The sequence below is a fragment of the Capsicum annuum genome, chromosome 8 (assembly GCF_002878395.1).
Source record: "Capsicum annuum cultivar UCD-10X-F1 chromosome 8, UCD10Xv1.1, whole genome shotgun sequence".
Lineage (NCBI taxonomy): Eukaryota > Viridiplantae > Streptophyta > Magnoliopsida > Solanales > Solanaceae > Capsicum > Capsicum annuum.
In genome coordinates this window covers 148,080,244-148,100,069 of record NC_061118.1, presented here as the reverse complement: position 1 = coordinate 148,100,069, position 19,826 = coordinate 148,080,244, and the positions used below count along the sequence as shown (strand labels likewise).

Below are 19,826 nucleotides of genomic sequence, written 5' to 3'. Positions count from 1 at the left end.
CCCCCCCCCCCCCCGGGTACACCAGCCGCCAACTCGGTCTGCAACAGGCTGAAACTCCGTCTGCAACCGCTACGCCATCTCCAGCAGCCGCAGCCCCAAGCGAAATCCGGTGACTTCTAACCTTTGTTATTTCGTTATTTCGTATTGCATTTTATTTCATTATTGCATATTCCATCCTTAGTATTTTGCTCGTAGTAGCCCCTGTACCTTGTCTGTTGTCTGTTGTTGCTGTGGTCGTTTCTTAGTTTTGTTTCGGGAATATTACTTTGAATGTGTGTGAGCTTTGTATTTCCTTGCTACTGCTTTGATACTGTCACCGGGTATATCTTTATATTTTTCTATACTTTCGGGTAGTTGTGGCTGTGGGTGGTAATGGGTGGATAGGGTCATGTCCGAGGGGGTTGGGGCGTGGGGCTGTGGTGGGGGCGGGGGATGGGGAGAGGGCGGGAGGCCAAGGTTGGGCCGAGGGGGGGGTAGTGGGGGGCGTGTGGATAGCGACGGTAGGCTGAGGGTTGGGTCTTGGAATATAGGGACCCTTCAGGGTAAGTCCGTAGAGCTTGTGAAGATTCTTAGAAAGGGGAGGATCAACCTTGCGTGTGTCCAAGAGACCAAGTGGGTAGGGTCTAAGGCTAGGGATGTGGATGGTTACAAGCTGTGGTACTCTGGGAGCGAGAGACGTAGGAATGGAGTTGGCATCTTAGTAGATGAAGAGCTTAGAGGTCAGGTAGTGGAGGTGAAGAGGATCAACGATAGATTGATGACTATTAAGTTGGTCATTCGGGGGTTTACCCTGAACGTGTGTAGTGCTTATGCGCCGCAAGTGGGAGCGGAGGGGGAGGAGAAGATGCGGTTCTGGGAGGCTTTGGAGGAGGTGGTGAGAGGCGTGCCCAGTTCGGAGAAGATTGTTGTAGCAGGGGATTTCAACGGGCACATCGGGGCGCTACCGGGAGGCTTTGGGGATGTGCATGGGGGTTTTGGTTTTGGAGAGAGAAATGAAGAGGGGGCGACCCTATTGGAGTTTGTGAGGGCCTTTGGGCTGGTGATGGTGAACTCGGGCTTCCCGAAGAAGGACGAACACCTGATCACTTTTCGGAGCGCGATAGCCAGGACCCAGATTGACTTTTTGTTGCTTAGGAAAGGGGATAGGGCGTTGTGTAAGGACTGTAAAGTCATCCCGAGTGAGAATCTCTCGACCCAACATAGGCTTTTGATTATGGATTTGGGTATAAAGAATAGAAAGAGGAGGAGTAAGGAGTGTAGACCGAGAATCAAGTGGGGCGGCTTGACGCCAGTGAATGCGTGGGAGATAGGGGAGAGGGTGGCGGGAAAGGGGGTGTGGGAGTGTAGGGGGGACGTGGATAGTATGTGGGACGGGGCGGCAAGGTGCATCAGGGAGAATGCAAGGGAGGTGTTGGGTGTTTCTAGGGGCCGGGCCGGACACCATCGGGGGGATTGGTGGTGGAATGAAGAGGTGGAGAAGAAAGTGGAGACCAAGAAAGAGGCGTATGCTAAGTTGGTGGAAAGTAAGGACGAAGAAGAGAAGCGGGTAAACAGGAAAGAGTACAAGCTAGCGAGGAAGGAGGCGAAGTCAGCGGTCACGGCAGCTAAGACGGCCGCTTTTGAGAGCTTGTATGCAGGGTTACAGGGGAAAGGAGGGGAGAAAAAGTTGTTTAGACTCGCTAAGGCTAGGGAGAGGAAGGGTCGTGACCTCGATCAGGTGAGGTGCATTAAGGGGGAGGACGGTAGAGTGTTGGTGGAGGACGGCCACATAAAGAAGAGATGGCAGTTGTACTTTCATAGGCTCTTGAATGACGAGGGGGACAGAGCTATTGTGTTAGGGGAACTGGAGCACTCAGAGGAGTGTCGGGATTTTAGCTATTGTAGACGTTTTAAGGTAGAAGAGGTTAGACAGGCAGTCCGCAGGATGCGTAGGGGTAGGGCGACGGGGCCGGATGAGATACCGGTGGAGTTTTGGAAGTTCGTTGGAGAGGCTGGTGTAAGGTGGTTGACTGGATTGTTTAATGAAATTTTCAGGACGGCAAAGATGCCCGAGGCGTGGAGGTGGAGTACCATGATCCCTCTCTATAAGAATAAGGGGGACATTCAGAGTTGCAATAACTATAGGGGGATTAAGTTATTGAGTCACTCTATGAAGATCTGGGAGAGAGTGGTCGAGGTGAGGCTGAGACGGATAGTGTCTATCTCGGAAAACCAGTTCGGATTTATGCCCGGCCGCTCGACGACGGAGGCAATCCACCTGGTACGGAGGTTGGTGGAGCAGTATAGGGAAAGGAAGAAGGATCTGCACACGATGTTTATCGACCTGGAAAAGGCTTACGACAAAGTCCTCAGGGAGGTGCTGTGGAGATGCTTGGAGGTGAGGGGAGTACCGCAGGCATATATCAGAGTAATTAAGGATATGTATGAGGGAGCGAAAACCCAGGTGAGGACGGCGGGAGGAGACTCAGAGCATTTCACTGTCCGGACAGGATTGCATCAGGGATCTACTCTTAGTCCCTTTTTGTTTGCATTAGTAATGGATGTGTTGACGCGGCGTATTCAAGGGGAGGTGCCGTGGTGTATGCTCTTTGCAGACGATGTAGTTCTGATAGATGAGACTCGAGGGGGTGTAAATGACAAATTAGAGATGTGGAGGCAAACTCTTGAGTCTAAAGGGTTCAGGGTGAGCAGAAGCAAGACAGAGTATGTGGAATGTAAGTTTAATGACGTGAGGCGAGAGAATGAGGTAGTGGTGAAGCTGGAAGCACAGGAGGTATGTAAGAGGGACAAGTTCAAGTATCTCGGGTCCGTGATCCAGAGTAACGGTGAGATTGACGAGGATGTCTCGCACCGTATTGGGGCGGGATGGATGAAGTGGAAACTCGCGTCGGGGGTGCTGTGTGATAAGAAGGTGCCGTCCAAGCTTAAAGGCAAATTCTATAGGGTGGTAGTCCGTCCGGCCTTGCTGTATGGAGCGGAGTGTTGGCCAGTTAAGAACTCCCACATCCAAAAAATGAAGGTGGCAGAAATGCGGATGTTGCGCTGGATGTGTGGACTGACTCGAGGGGATAAGAGTTCGGAATGAGACTATCCGAAAGAAGGTTGGTGTGACTTCAGTGGAGTGTAAGATGCGGGAAGCACGATTGAGATGGTTCGGACACGTGAAGAGGAGGGGCATGGATGCCCCGGTCCGTAGGTGTGAGAGGCTAGCGTTGGATGGTTTTATGCGGGGTAGGGGTAGGCCGAAGAAGTACTGGGGTGAGGTGATTAGGCGGGACATGGAACAGTTACAGCTCACCGAGGACATGACCCTAGATAGGAAGGTCTGGAATACGCGAATTACGGCAGAAGAGTAGGGCCAGATTGGGTCGCTAGTGTAGGGAATTACTTGGTGGGGGTTTTTATTTTTTATTCCTGTTATGATTCCGTATTCAGTGTTCCATGCTTATTACGAATCTGTGTGCTTTCCTCTGCTTTCCTCTGTTTTATATTCCTTATGGGTGCCGTATTTATGTTATGTCATCTGCTTCTGTACTTTACTATGTGTTTGTGTGATATCTTGTGCCTGAGCCGGGGGTCTTTCGGAAACAGCCTTTCTACTTCATCAGAGGTAGAGGTATGGACTGCGTACATCTTACTCCCCCCAGACCCCACTAAGTGGGAATACACTGGGTTTGTTGTTGTTGTTGTTAGTAGTTCTCTGAAGATAGCTTTTTTATATTGGTGCCTTCCAGACTCCGAGTTCCAACTTGACTACTAAAAGTTATATCAATTGACGAAATGATTTACTTCCATGAATTTGAATCCTGGAGAAGTGGAGAACAATGGAAAGTAGAAAGGGACAAACTGGATAAGAAGTAGAACATTACGGAATATCAAAGTTACTCAGGCACTAATGACTAACAAAAAGCTTAAGTCTAAGGGCAACCTAGAAAAAACTTAATTCTAATGGCAAAGCTAAGACATGGTTCTAGGTCTCTTCAGACAAATCGTTCTAACTTTCAGCACTGAAAGCAGCAAATTCAGCAAACATGAGCAGTACATCGACTTTGCATTAGGCACTTGACTGGAAAAAGTTACTATTATCACAAATGGTTATATGATTAGATGAAATATGATGAGCTGACAACCACTGGTATCAATACTAACGTACAACTTGAAGAAAGCTGTACAGTAAAAAAATTATATCCCATGCTCACACAACCTTGATTACAATGGAAGCAATTTAATTATCAAATCCAATAGTCCTTTCAGTATCTCTTTACTTCCCTTTCCTGACATATTTGACTCCACATTTTGCTGTTCAGTTAAAGAACATTAACAAGTGAAGAAAATTGCTCAAAACCTTGGGTACTAACAATCTGAGTAGAATATGGTCCAGTGTAAGAAAATATCTTCAAGGCAATTACTAAATGCTGTAGATTTCAAAAACTGGAAAAGAGTCGCTTACCATAATATAATCAAGACCAGCTCCCACTTTGACAGCTTTATCCGGATGATAATTGAGAACAGAGTCAATAATGTATGACTGGTCATCGGCAGATAATGGGTCGCCATCATTAGTCCTTCATAAAGAAAAAGTAACCACAAAATGTTATCGCCTTAGGGAGCAAAAAGACCATGTAATCAGAGCACAGATGAGCGGAAGGAAAAAGAGTACTAGCTTTTCATTATTGATTAGCAGGACAAATAATGGACGTCAACCTTCATAAAATCTTGAACATGTATCTAGTCTATCTGTCATGATATGTCTTTCCAGAACTAAAAAAAGTTCCGTACACGAGGTCTGATTTCTATCTGCTTTGCTCACCTATGGAGGAAAGGAAATTGATTGTTTTTCTTTATTCATGACTTTAACCCTTCCTCTCTAACTAGATGACTAGAACTAATCCAATTCAAACGACCTTTGACTCATACCACCCCTCTTTTCCGTTCTCTCTTTCTATCAAAAACACCAGACCACCTCTTTTTTTCTTTATCTCTGTCTATCAAAAACACCAGACCACCTTTTTTTTCTTTCTCTCTTTCTATCAAAAACACCAGACAACCTCTTAATTTGGCAAAACTCTAAACACGACACGGCCTAGAGAAATTATGATCCCTTGTCTTTCACTAACACTAAAGGAAACTAACTCATAAGATATAGCACAGAGAAAACATCTGCAGACAGATAAAGAATTGTTCAAATACTTCAGTCTGTCACAAATGTAAAGGTGCTGAGTACTTTTTTTGTTTTTCTTTTTTCTTCCGACTGAGAACAGTAGGTGCTAAGTACTTAATATGAAGACTACAAACAAATTGTAAATCATGTCGTAGCCAGTTTTCAGTAGAAAGATTAAAAGTGGGAAACAAGACTCACTTTATCTGCTGGAATTAATATTCTTTTCATGTAGCAATATCACCAAATACGCATATTAGTAATTCGAAAAAAAGAGCAGTCCGGTGCTCTAAAGCTCCCGCTATGCACGGTGTCCAGGGAAAGGCCGGACCACAAGGGTCTATTATATGCAGCCTCACCTTACATTTCTGCAAGGGGCTGTTTCTACGGCTTAAACCCGTGACCTCCTGCTCACATTGGCGGCTACTTTACCAGTTCTCCAAGGCTCCCCTTCAAGTTTAGCGAGGAATATTACTTACCCTGTCCCGTGCATTATCTTTCTAATTTTCAGCATAATAGGATCAACATCTGAAAGTATATCTTGTTCCTCTGCTGTGAAAATATCCATCCTTTGCCTCGTCGCTGTAAAATTTCCACCTTTATTGGAGTCACCAGCTGATCTTGCAGGCCGGTTGTTCTTCCACTCTCCACCACTGGCAGAGCCCCAACCTCGTGAATTTTCCTTAAAATCGCCTCTCTGATTACGCCTGCGCTGACCCCATTGAGGTTGCTTATCACTCTCCTCAACGCCAGCCTTTTGAGAATTCCAACCACCAACTGCTGAAGAATTCCAACCACCGTTTTTCGTAGAGTCATCGCGTGTTGATTCATTTAACTGCCCATCTCCACTTAAACTAGAGCTCCAATCATTGACTGACTGGTCAAGACTTCTATTGCCTTCAGTAGTCGCTGAACCCAATTCACCACCTTTAGTAGCTTTTCCCCAAGACGACTCAGAATTTGACTGTTTAGGGCCATCCCAAGAACCACCATCCTTTTCCAACTTCTTCCCCTTTGAGGACCATGATCCTGACAGTTCTCCATTCCCAGATTGGTTCGGGTTATTCTCAGGTTCATCAATGTTTTTCCCCCAAGAAGGCCCACCATCTTTTTCCACTGGCTTCCGCCATGAGGACCAAGATCCTGACTGCTCTTCTTTCCCAGATAGTTGAGGGCTATGCTGAGTTTCAACTTTGTTCCCCCAAGAACCACCATCTTTGTCCACCTTTTTCAACCAAGAACCACCATCTTGTTCCACTTTTTTTTCCCATGAAGACAAATTTCCAGACACTTCTTCCTTCCCAGATTGGTGAATCTCAACCTTTTTATTCCACGAACCACCGTCTTTTTCCACCTTCTTCCCCCCTGAGGACCAAGATCCTGACTGCTCGCCACTCCCAGACACCTTTTTGCCCCAAAACCCACCATCTTTTTCCACCTCCTTTCCCCGTGAGGACCAAGATTTTGACTGCCCTTCTTTCTCAGACAGTTGAGGGCTATTCTCAGTTTCACCTTTGTTTCCCCAAGAACTACCATCTCTGTCCACCTTTTTCGACCAAGAACCACCATCTCCGTCCACCTTTTTTGACCAAGAACCACCACCATCTTTTTCCGCTTTTTTTTCCCATGAGGGCAAAGTTCCAGAATCCTCTTCCTTCCAGGATTGGTGAGACTCAACCTTTTTATTCCAAGAACTACCATCTTTTTCCACCTCTTTCCCCCGTGAGGACCAAGATCCTGACTGCTCTCCATTCCCAGCTTCATCAACTTTTTGCCCCCATGAAGAACCACCATCTCTTTCCGATTTTTTCCCCCATGCTGACCATGATCCGGACTGCTCGATAACCCCAGATTCTTGAGGATTACTGTCAGCTTTGTTGGCCTTTACTCCCCAGGCAGACCCTGATCCTAGGTGCTCTCCGTTCCCAGATTGATTCTGATCACTAACGGCTTCATCAACCTTTTTGCCCCAAGCAGACCAGGAATCTGACTGACTGACACCCTTTTCAGCTTCATCAACCTTTTTGCCCCAAGCGGACCACGAATCTGACTGATTTACACCCTTCTCAGTTTCATTTTGGGTTTTGCCAGCCATATCCCAGCTACCACCAGATTTGGCACACTCAGATGATGCCTTATCCCATGCAGAGCCACTTAGCTTTCCTTCATCTAAGTTTTCAAATTCAGCTCTATCTTCAAAAGTGGGCATATCAGAACCAGAGTCCCGATTGGGAGACAAGTATAATCCCATATCTTCGTCTTCCTCCAGTTCATCAACTTCTGCGCCAAGACAACTGGTACCTTCAACTTCTTGAGCCGAGGTGCTCCTCACCAAGTGTAGGAAGCTATAAACATCACGTGCATCAGGTACATTCCATTCAACCTTGCACAGAAAAGATTATCGCATGTTAGTCTCAGCCTAGACCCTTAAACCAAGAAAATATGCAACTTCGAGGAATTTATTCAGCTGCTTATCAAAAGAACTGAAATACACTAGAACATTAAAGTAGGTCGGATTTGATGGAAGAAAACACACATGCTAGTTGTAGCTGGTTCAGATTTCAGCTTAATAGTAAGATCAAGAAAGTCATTAATGATAACTACTGAATTTCCAAACAAGTAAAATGTAGTCAACCCACTGGGAACACAACTTGCATCTAATGGCCATTGAAGATACAAAAATTAAATGTGCTGTCCTCCATTTCAAGGAGATAAGAAGTAACTTTCAAGTCAAATGTAATATGCTACCACAGGAAGCAAAGTTAGCCAATGATAGATCAGATAACAGTGTAAAAACTCTTTAGGTGTTTGAGGCACATTGATCCCCAATTTTTTACATTTACAAAAAGAACAAGAAAAATGCATCCAAGTTAACAGGTTCTGCAGAAAGTTGCTTCCATAGTGGTCTAACTTTTCCATCTTACTCGTGTTTATACCATAGTAAAGAACTTTTGCATGGGATAGGAAAATCATATTGATTGGCTTATAAACTGATCCACACATTTCTTTTCCACAGGTTACAAGGTTGTTTATGTCTTCTCTTCCTTAAGGTTACATAGTTTGTCAAATTATTTTTACAGAAGGATTTCATGATCTGAATCTTCTAACAGTATATAAACCTAAGATCTTATATTAAGTAAAAGTTTTCATTGATAAAAACAAGGACAACTTGGTTGAAAGACGCCCAATCCTCAAAACAAAGAGGAACTACATGAGCGCACCATAAGAAAATAAGGCATCGGAGACTACTACTCAACTGAGCAAAGCTCATCTCCACCCTTTCAATAGCTCTCCTATTTATCTCTTTCCAAATGACCCACACTAAAGCAAGAGGTGTAACATTCCAAGCCTTGTACTTCCTTCTCCTCGACCCACTCTTCCAAAGAAAACTGGAAGAGCTATTACCATAGAAGTGGAAAACGGGAGTTCCAAAACATCACATGCAAACATAATAGAGCAATCATTGCAGAGAAGTGATGTCACGCAGCTAAAAAAGTAATCTGAGCATGCAATTATTTGTAATCTTATTGAACTCCATTTGGCTAATTAAGGAATGGAGGAGACATAAATAAACAAAAGGTTGTAAATGATGAACATTTATCAACCTGTGGCATGACACAATCAAATAAATATACCACACTCCAATACCAAATAAATATTTTCTTTCGATTGTTAAAGACAATTCCAAATAAATATTAAAAGATGTTAAAGCAAAAACATACATTTTTCGTGTTCAAGAGAATTTCAAATCGAGATCCAGTACCAACTGCCACATGCTTTCCCCAGGAGCAAGAAGCCACAATGCTTGACAAAGAATCGACATGACACTTCTCAGCAGCCCTCTCAAAGCATTTTCTTGGGGTCTAAAAAAAGATTAACAAAAAATAGGCCTCTGATTAGAAAGTTCACAGGAGAAGTTGTCAATACGAAGTGTTGTATAGAACAGAAGAAAACTTATGTGGCTTACAAATAGCGTTGCTTCAGTAAATGGTATCTGCACATTCAGGGATCGAGACAATGCTTTTATACCACCGGCATTGAAACCAACCAGATTTCCTGCACACGTCATGCTATTGGCTAACAGAACTAGGTGATCTTTGAGAACACCCTTTGTAACCATTGTAACCGACGTTGATAGGCGCTGCAAAAGAAACCATATTATAAGTATTTTGAGATTACTAATTTAAAGGAACTTTTCGGGGTAATATAGAATTTCTTGTTTTGCACATAGAAGGTATTCAAATACGCACTAGGAAGGAAAGGTTGATTATCAAGATGACTAATGTTAAAATTGCAGCGGAACCCATCACCATAGTGATCTCAGGAAGTTCCACAGATATCATGGATGGATCAGATTTACATCTACTATTTGAAATTCTTTCTTTTTATAAATTACGAATCATGGAAAGGATGCCTTTCAAGATCCAAGGTTCAACAAGTGGCTTTATAAATAGGTCTAATTTTCAAGAAAGGAGATATTGAGAAGGCTGGGACCTTTGTTCATGAGAATGCCTCAGGGTGTGTCCTACAGAGCATTACCACACAAAAGAAAGTCGAGGCATTTAATGGTACCTTAACAGCTTGCTCAAAGGCACAAGAAATTCCAATCAGTTCTTGGACTTGCTTTATTGCATATGGAATGGAGCGCGTAGTGTCTATCAGATGGATGACAGGAAGACAGGAATCCATAAGAATCCTCCAAGCATCTCCCCTTTGCTTAACAGCTTCTCTCTCGAGAACAATATCCAGAGCTAATTCACCTCTTTGACTCTTGGAAGGACTCCTAATCCAAGACATTGTGTCAGGAGAAATCCAAGCTATATTTGCACTTGAAACCCTTGGATCACCTGTCGATTATGAGCGTACTATATCAGAATCAAGTATTCATTCCGAGAAATAGCGCAGCATAAACCCAGGAAGCCATAACAGAAAATGCAAATTTGTGCATAGTACTAAAATGTATATGCTTTGACACCTTAAGATGGCACCAATAAGAAAAGAGAATCTCTTCAAAACGTTTTACCTTATTCATGACAATAAAACCATCAAGTTTTTGAAAACTTGGTCAACAGCAAGAACAGACAAAATGGGAAGCTCATAAGCATAATCTTAATTTTCAGACAGTACTAACTGTTCGTAACATGCATTAGCAGCTCTTAACTACCATATTTACTACTTATCCAACTTGGGTTTGACATTCAATTTCAGCACTCGGTAGAAATAGCTTCAGAACGTAGGTCCAAATCAAGGATAAACAAAATGGGAGGCTCATAAGTGTAATCTTATTTCTAAGAATGTATACACAGTGGGAACTAATTGGATGATGTCAAGGTCAAACAATGGAGTTGCTGAAAGCTGGAGAGTTAGAGGAGGGGGGGAAAAACTGAAAATATGGAACTCAATTCATTCAACAGTCTGGTTGGTCATCTGGAATGAAAGGAATATTCAGAGCAAAACTGAATGTATTTCTTAACTATTTGGGGGTGGTTTCTTTTTTTTTTTTTTTTTTTTTTTTGTGGTGGTGGTGTGGGGGGGTTACCATAACTTTTTGCAAATGACATAGAGGTCATGATCCACTTTTGATTCAATTACAATTGCAGCAGCAATGCTCCCCTCTTTAAATATTCCTACAGCACTTTCTTGCTGCTGGATATTCAATATAACAATAAAAGAATGTCTGAACGATCTATGAACATTCATTGGAGCTCCTCATTGCCAATTCCAGTTAATCCAGAATGGGTTTTAGTATTTAATAGAGGAACCTCTGATAATCAAGGAACCACCTTGTTTCATGATAAAAAGCAACCATCCAGCTTTCCCTTATAACTAAAAAGTCAGCTGCTAGACCTAAAAAGTAGCACATTCTCTTGGGATGTTGGTCAAGAGCAAGGAAAAATAAAACGAGGAACATATTAGGATAATCTTGTTCCTCAGACAGTCTGAACTAATGGTAGGCGTTCTTCAGTAGTTAGTAAACTACCGTAGTTTTTCTGTTCATCTATTCTACACTAGAAATTTCATGACTTAGAGGGTGTTTGGATAGGCTAATTTTTAAGTGCTTTAGGCTTTTAAGCTCATTTTTATTTTTGGAAGTGTTTGCAAAGACAAAAAGTCAAGCACTCCCACATCCAAAATTGAAGGTGGCGGAAATGAGGATGTTGCGTTGGATGTTTGGGCTTACTAGAGGGGACAGAGTTAGGAATGAGATTATCCGGGAGAAGGTGGGAATGGCTTCGGTGGAGGACAAGATGCGGGAAGGAAGGCTGAGATGGTTTGGGCATGTGATGAGGAGGAACGCGGATGCCCTAGTTTGTAGGTGTGAGAGGCTAGCGTTGGATGGCTTCAGGAGGAGTAGAGGTAGGCCGAAGAAATACTGGAGGGAGGTGATTAGACATGACATGGAGCAACTGTAGCTTCCCGAGTACATGACCCTAGATAGGAAGGTGTGGAGGTCGCGGATAAGGGTAGAAGGCTAGTGTGAGTGTGTGGGTTGTAGCAAGCAGTCAGGAGAGATCTTGTGTAGCTGGGTTAGTAATCCTAGGACTGTGTACATAGGTGTCTTTGGTTTGTGAGCATATGTTACTACTAGGTGGGTGTCCTATTCCCTATTTCTTAGTTCATATTTTCTTATTTCATGTTGCCCTTATTTCTCGTATTTCGCATTTCTCTGATTTCTATTTTATTATTTCTTACTCCTTATAGCTTATTTCTGTTTATTATTCTTTATCTTGAGCCGGGGGTCTATCGGAAACAGTCTCTCTACTTCTTCGGAGGTAGGGGTATGGACTGCGTACATCTTACCCTCCCTAGACCCCACTTTGTGGGAATACACTGGGTTTTTTGTTGTTGTTGTTGTTGCAAAGACAAAAAGTGCTTTTAATCACTTTCTTTTAGGCTTAAAAAGAAGAAAAATAAGCTAAAAGCCAAAAGTTGGTTACGCCCAACTTATGGCTTTTAGCTTTCAACTTAAAAGCTACTTAAAGAAAAAGCCAATCCAAACACAAAACCGAATGCCAGAGATCAGTGACATAAACAGTTCTCTCCTTCAGTTTGTTACCCAAGAGAAAAGGTTTAAATACACCTGAAAAATGATTCTGCGCAATTTGAGAAGGGCAAAGAGATATTTTACCAATGTTTATTACGAAAAAGATATGGTAGTTCCAAGCTTACTTCTCATTTCTTCTACCTCTATCTGTCTTTTGGAAACTCAGAAAACAAACTAACCACTGCACCAGCCTCAACCACTTACCTCTTTTTCACACCAAATACCATTTTCCAATGTTTCCATGCTAAAGTTGCATTCTGCTTTAGAACGTGTTTGGGGATTCAACTATGCTCTTGAGACGCAGAAATTTAGAGGTTCTTTCCCAAACAAAACAAGTTTCTGAATAAACAGAGAAGTTTTTAGCCACTTCTCGCATAAAAGTGCTCTTTCGAGCACAATAACTGCAATTTGATACAGTATATAGTTATATAAGCAGGCTAACAATCACTCCAATCTAACCACACTAAGCAGGCTAACAATCACTCCAAAATATAGAGACCTAGCCAGAGAACTTTCACGAAAACTATGGTTATCAAAGCAGAAATGAAAGATGAGGGAGATTTAGAGAAGAGGGCCATATTCAAATAACTACTAGCTCAAAGTAAAAATCCAACATATACTATCCACCTGCTCTTTCTCTTTCAGCCACAAACCCAATGTAAGGAGAAATTTAACAGTACAGTAGATTTTTTGAAACTGTAAACCGTAAAGTAGATATAAAAATTGGAAAGAAATTATATTCAAATTGACCACAAGCACGCTCTTAATATTGCAACCATACAAATGGCCACAAGCATAGTCAAATACAGAGGAACATGTTCGGTTCGTCCGAAACTACCTTTGATAACTGTATCCAACAAAGTTGGACATATCATATCAGCAAGAATATGAGAAACCCTCTCTAAGTGATCGTCGCTCGCATCTGGCCAAGAAAACCTCAAGCATGGTGTGCTCAAACACTTACTTCCTGATTTGTGGCAAAACGAACAAAATTCACTGCACAAAATAAAAATTCATAATGATTTAAATGGTTCATAAGTGCAATAAGATTTGTTTTCAACAGAAGGAAATAACTGGGCGGATACGTGGTCCATAAAGATGCATACAAACTAACAATAGCTCACGCAAAGGATACTAGATATTGATGCCAATTTATCTGTAAATGGTTCTTTCAATGTAAGATTCACCTTTTTAGTCCGGCAAGAAAGAGAACCTCCACTTATAGAGAACTAATAATCTGCCAAACAAATTATAAGTAAAGTAATATTGAAATGACTTGAACTACAATGACCTAAAAGAGCAAAATGGTGTCAGATGATTCATTTAGACAATGCTACCATTATTTGGGCACAAGTTTAGCTATTGATTGATATTGACACACCAGAAGAATCATCTTCACGGACATGTAAAGACACGAATTTAGTCCCACATCCACAGAAAAAAGCCACCATCTGCCCAGTTTTGTGAAAAGCGAGCGCCTAGTCGGCAACCCTTTTATCGCCAGATCGAGTTGCAGAGATGAGATATCAAATAGGCGAGATAAGGGCTATATTGTCGACGCGGCGATGTGGCGACATTTGTGTTGTATTTCATAAAATTTAAAAGGCAATTTTAGGGTTTTATTTGCAAATTTTCACTTCTCCCACACTTCGCGACATCTTAGCGCCTCCAATGGTCCAACCAAATTTCTCCGACAGTAGTCCAAATCCGACCAGGTTACTCCGAAGAGACCAGTCTTCTCCGACGGTACGTATTTCTTCTTCTGCTGCTACTTCTAATTTCTTCTTCTGATTTTCTTCTTGACCTCTTGATTTCTTATTTCTTTTTCTTTTACCGCTGTTCTTTTCTTTTCTTTTCTTCAGACTTCAGTACCTCTGTTTTTCTCTTTCTTCCCCTTCAAAAGCATATTACACACTTTCCAAATGACCCACATGATTGGTAAAGGGGAAGCTCTCCATGCCCTTGGGCTTCTCTCTTACCCCTCCTATGAGACAACCTTTGCAACACCCCTATCACCGTGTCGGGCATCACCCATTACATCCCAAATATCTTCAGGGCCACCCTCCAAAACCAATTAGCCACCTTGCAATGCAATAGGAGATGGTCTACATTTTTGCCAGCACATAAAGCAACAACATAGGTGATCCTTCTCATCCCCAAATTTTCCGCTGTCAAGATTGCATCCCTTGCTTCAAACCAAACAAAGAAACACACCTTTCTAAGTGCTTAGGAATCCAGATTGAGTCATGGGGGGAATGTACATTCCTCATTTACTAGTAGACTCTATTGATATAAGCTAACATTGAATAACCGTCTCTGCTCTCTTGCCATCTCAATACATCCGAAGGTTGTTTGTTGTGACTAACCCATACAATAACTCAACCAAATCTCATCTTCTTACTGAAACTTAAGTCCCAGTGAATAACCCCCTCGTGAGACCTCCAAACTTGTTGGATTATCATCTCTTCAGCCGTACACACTATACAAATTAGGGAAGACTTTCTTTCAGCCAGACACACTAATAATTTAGGGAAGACTTGTTTTTTTGGATAACTGTGGTGTATAAATCAGGGAAGACTTCCCTCAACTCGTTCTGCCCACACCACTTATGTGCCCAAAAACTAATCCAATCCCTTAAACACACATTGCTACTAAAATCTTCCCATCCCTTCAATATGTTCCTCCATAAAACAAACACAAAAGGCATAATGACAACTTTAGTCTCCAATTCCCCTTCTTAAACCCCGTATCTTTCCGCTATCACCTCTCTCTGGAAAGTACGTACCTCTGATCCAAATCTCCATAACCACTTTCCTAATAAAGAAGACTCCAGGATCTTTAACCCCAAGACCGCGCACCAAGTGAAACTTCCTCACCCCCTGTCAAATCCCATAGGACGTTTCTTTAGAGTCTCGCCAATTTTATTGCAACACTGTCCAGAGCAAGAAACAGAGACAAGGAATATGTTGGCATGCTAGAAAGAGTTATCTTTTTGCAATAGGTAACTTAGTATTTTCCTTCATCAACCAATACATAGGCAGTACTAAGCCGTATTTACGATAAATACATCTTGACCAGCTATCTGTTCCTAGATTGAGTCTAGTACATCAATTAAGGAGATAGTGTAATTTGAATATGACTGATTACACCAAAAGGACAGTAGCAACAAGCAATAAGTTTAACTTTTTGCATACTGTTTTCTATACTATCAAAACATCTTGAATTCCTTTCCTTCCAAATTGCCCACCAAATGCTAGCAGGGACAATTCTCCATCTCCCTCTGCTCTTAGACTGCACTCCAGCTTCTTCCCAACACTGAATGGCTTCTATAATCTTGCCAGGCAATAACCGATGACGTGTTCTTGAGGTTTAGAAATAATCTCCAAAGTTGGCTAGCCTCTTTTCTAAATTGATCAGAGTTATTCACGCTTTAATATTGACCTTTTAGTATTTAAGCTTCAAAGTACTACAGTTTGTGCAACGTGTGACAATTCCTGATGCTTGACTATTTGGACTCAATCAGACAATACATGAACTTGAACATAATCAGGTAAAGTAGGATGACTTGGAAAAAAAAAAGATGCATGCCGTGTTTGCAGTTCCACATATGATAGATCTGTAGTGCTAAGACAAATAAATAGCTCCTATGATTTCCTCCTCTGGAGATGCATACATACATAACAGTATTTACATCACATTCTCTCACTAAAATTAAACTGTCCACTTAAACATATGGTACATTCAGAATCCTGTGGCTGTGATTCTATATTAACTTAAATTTTGAACAACATACCGACTGATGAAATGGAAAGCTAAGTCATATCAAAGAAAAAAGTGAAGGATAGTGTTTGACCTCACTGACAAAACTATTCTCTTGAAAAGATTGCCAATTTTCTTTTTCCTCTTGAATGAACTGATTTTTTCTTGGCATCTTTCTTGAACCTCAAGAACACTGATTCCCAAATTTTCCAGCTGTCTCTGTCCACCCAAACAGAAGTATCAGTAACGCAATAATGCAGGAAAAATTACTCAAAAACTGACGAGTTAGAAAAAAAGGTAAAACCTGGTTGAGATGAATATGACCAATGAGGCCTGTCCCTGTTTCATAATTCTCATATCCTGCTTGTTGGCCTCCATATCTACAAGACAAAAGCAATAAGATCACTGACTAAGGCTAATTAGACTACTATCTTTTTCCTCTTCGCAGAGATAGCTATTGTATCACACAGTATACTGGATATGTAAAAACTAAACTGAGATACAATATTGAATATGTCAATTCCAAATTGATCAACAATCTACAGGTTTATCATGACTTTTGAGAAGTAAAGGTTTAGTATCTCTATAATGGGAAGGAATGAACTATATGTGCAAGAAATGGTGCTATTAAATTGAAGGAAAACAAACACTACGGAGACAAAATGATGATAATGGAACTTAAGTACTTGATAGTTTATGAATGGAAAATATAAGATGACCGTGTCTGATGCATCTGGGGAGAACTAGCCGAACCTTTATCATGAGAAGAGTAATAAGTCATCAAAAAATGACAGTGATCATCATTCCAATTCTGAAGAGTGTCGCCGCCTTCTGGAAGCAGCTTCAACTCTCTTCGCTAACAAGGGAGTGAAAAAGTCTATTGTTCATATTTGAGGAACCTTTTCTGGTCGTTCAAACTTTTAGAGCACCTTCGACATTTCAGCAAGCATAAACAATGGGTGCTGTGTAGATAATCATGTTCTCTGACGCTTTTCTACTTTGTGGATAAATCTTATACCCCGACTTTCCCAGTTAAAACAACAACTTTTGACTGTTTACCCCAAATTTAAATTTTAAAAAAAACTCATCTTTCAAGTAGTTCTAGAAATACCATTTGAGGAGCATAACAATATGAAAAAAGGGCAGACTGGCGCACTAAAGCTCCCTCTATGCACGGAGTCGGGGGAAGGACTGAACCAACAAGGGTCTATTGTACACAGCCACACCTTATATTTCTGCAAGGGGCTGTTTCCATGGCATGAACCCGCGAACAGAATAACAAAATGGACTACTAAAAGGGCAGCCCGGGTGCACTAAAGCTACCGCTATGTGCGGTGTCCGGGGAAGGGCCCCACCACAAGGGTGTATCGTACGCATCCTTACCTTGCATTTCTGCCAAAGGCTGTTTCCAAGGCTTGAACCCGTGACCTCCTAGTCACATGGCAGCAACTTTACCAGTTACTCCAAGGCTCCCCTTCAATAACAAAATGGACTGCTAAAATTTAAAAAGAACAAAGGACAACTACAGGCCACAAAGAATAGTAGCATTAACTGAAATTTTTCAGAACAAAAACCAACTGCTTGGGCGGTATAATGAAATAAATTTTGAACTGCAGAAAATGATGCCATGCAACCAGGCAAAATATGTTTGATGCAGTTACTACGTTGGTGACGATCTAGTCACAGTATATTCATGTTACAGGATAGCAGGTGCATGCACTTCTAGGGAAAAGAAAAAGGTAGCAAAAAAATTGAAAGAATAGGGTACTTACTCTATCAAGAACTCGTCAGCAGCATCCTTGAGACATACTTTACTCAAATGATTTTTGACAACATACGCCGCTTTTTCTCTGCAGTAACCTCTACGACACCCACAATCATTCAGATAGAGGATTACTCGACGGTCCGAAACATCATTCTTGAAGCTCACACCACAAAGCAGTATCTCCTGAAATAAGGAAAAGGGGACGGGGAAAACAGTTAGAGGAGTGCATAAAGTAGCTGGTCAGAACCAAGTGTCAGAAGAACACTTGTTTGGAGGCACTACCTTCATCATCTCCCAGGAGGAATTACTGCTTGGAGATGAATCAAGAACTGCCTTGTACGCAGGATTGGACATAGCAGTTGCAGCCAACACTCCAACAGGATCACCAGCACAAAATTCACTTGGTAAATTTGAGCCACCGCTAGCCCCATACTCAAACTGGATAATTGAGTTGCTGGAAACATTCCTAACGGTCCCATCATAACAAATGACTACATCGCGGAGAATGGCCATCAAATTCTTGAACAATGTCCCAGGTTCGGTTAATCCCCTTGTTGAGCGGACAATCACTTCTCTACTGGAGATTGAATGAATCATCTCCTGGTAAGGGTCCAACCCATGGAACAGACAGCTTCTAACCAATCCAAATTCCTCAGAAGGGTAAGTACCAACAGAAGGATACTTCTTCTGAAACAGTTGAGCCATGTCATTTACCAGTGTCTTCGAGTAAAATTTGCCTCTGTCTGATATTTGCAAGCCTAAGAAACCAATTTGCTGAACCACCTTATTAAAGGCAGATTCACTCTTGGAATCAATTAAAACACCCATGTCAGACAACCTGAGCACAAAGTCAATAACTGGAAGTTTCTCATTACGCAAGTAATGCTCCAATTGTACTTCTACCGACTCATTATAGGAGGACCGCAAATTATTTAGCAGCTTGGACAGGCACTGAATTCTTTCCTGGATACCATCCCTAACAACCTTTGACATGTAGAAATCTCGAAGACTAACACTAAACCCTTCTGTGCACAAATTTTCCATTAAAAGAGGTTGTAAGGAATTGAAGAACTTCAATACATCATTTGGACCCTTCATAAAATAGATAGCTGTGATAACATCATTCAGAATTGATGAAATCATGTCCCTGTTGTAATCAATTCCCAGGAACTGACTTTTGCCAATTGTATGTGTCTCCCCACAACTATCAAAAAGATCAGGTAAAGCAGTCCCCAAGATTTGCAAGGTCGTCCACATGGTACCAGATTTACGAACATCTACTAGAGCAGGATCAGGTAAGGCCATCTGAAGAAACATTGCTAACTGTTGGGCGGCAGCTCTATGGAAGAAGTAATTCGAGAACATTAATTTCAATGACAGCAATGAGTCAGTCGCAAGCTGCAAATTGAAATTACCAGTATGAGAACTCAATAACTGTTTCCCTACAGAGAAAAGCTCCATAACCTCTGCTTTGGCAGCAAGGGACTGAGGGTAAAACAAATGAATGCAATCCCCATCAAAATCAGCACTAAGGGGACCGCACATGAGGGGATTGATCTTCACAGTGTGATCATCATGGACATACACTGACAAGGCTTGAAGGGAGTGCTTATGTGTTGTGGGTGGCCTGTTAATGAAAACGGTATCACCATCCATTATCCTCCTATGCACTATTTGCCCAGGTCGTAGAAATGTATGCCCCTTTGACCCTTCTCTCAAAGAATAAGTACTTGACCCGTCTTTATAGGTTAAACAAAGTTTTTCATCCACCAATTTCTGTAAGTACGCCATATTGTGCTGGCTTACTCTCTCCTCAAAAGTAATTTTCTGAGCAATTTCACATGGCAAACCAATCTCACCCACCCCTTTGTATGGGTCACCAGTTATGACACTTCGAGATGAGAAACCAGATCCCTTTCTGATAAATAAGGTCTTCATCTTCTCTAGCCAGGCTTTAGTAGTGGTATCAACGGCTTCCTTGTTTACTCCAAAACGTTTATCAACATCACGGGATGCCTAGTATTGTGAATGAAATGGACAATGAATAGTCAAAATAGCATCTTCATTGCATGGATACACCAGTATCAGTGAAAGAACAA

The 19,826-nt window shown here is 41.8% G+C and overlaps 1 protein-coding gene across 2 annotated transcripts in view; it reads right to left on the bottom strand.

Annotated features, from left to right (window-relative positions):
• The window catches only part of LOC107856811 (DNA-directed RNA polymerase V subunit 1), a 28,991-nt gene that overhangs the window by 2,522 nt on the left and 6,643 nt on the right, over positions 1 to 19,826 (bottom strand). For both annotated transcript variants that reach the window (XM_016701778.2, XM_016701777.2), the window contains exons 9-18: positions 18,010 to 19,743; positions 17,735 to 17,910; positions 16,267 to 16,342; positions 16,057 to 16,181; positions 13,042 to 13,199; positions 9,731 to 10,005; positions 9,126 to 9,299; positions 8,881 to 9,021; positions 5,638 to 7,541; positions 4,451 to 4,565 (exon numbers count right to left, since the gene is read on the bottom strand). In XM_016701778.2, the coding sequence (XP_016557264.2) occupies positions 4,451 to 4,565; positions 5,638 to 7,541; positions 8,881 to 9,021; positions 9,126 to 9,299; positions 9,731 to 10,005; positions 13,042 to 13,199; positions 16,057 to 16,181; positions 16,267 to 16,342; positions 17,735 to 17,910; positions 18,010 to 19,743 (4,878 nt within the window). The remainder of the gene's footprint in view (positions 1 to 4,450; positions 4,566 to 5,637; positions 7,542 to 8,880; positions 9,022 to 9,125; positions 9,300 to 9,730; positions 10,006 to 13,041; positions 13,200 to 16,056; positions 16,182 to 16,266; positions 16,343 to 17,734; positions 17,911 to 18,009; positions 19,744 to 19,826) is intronic.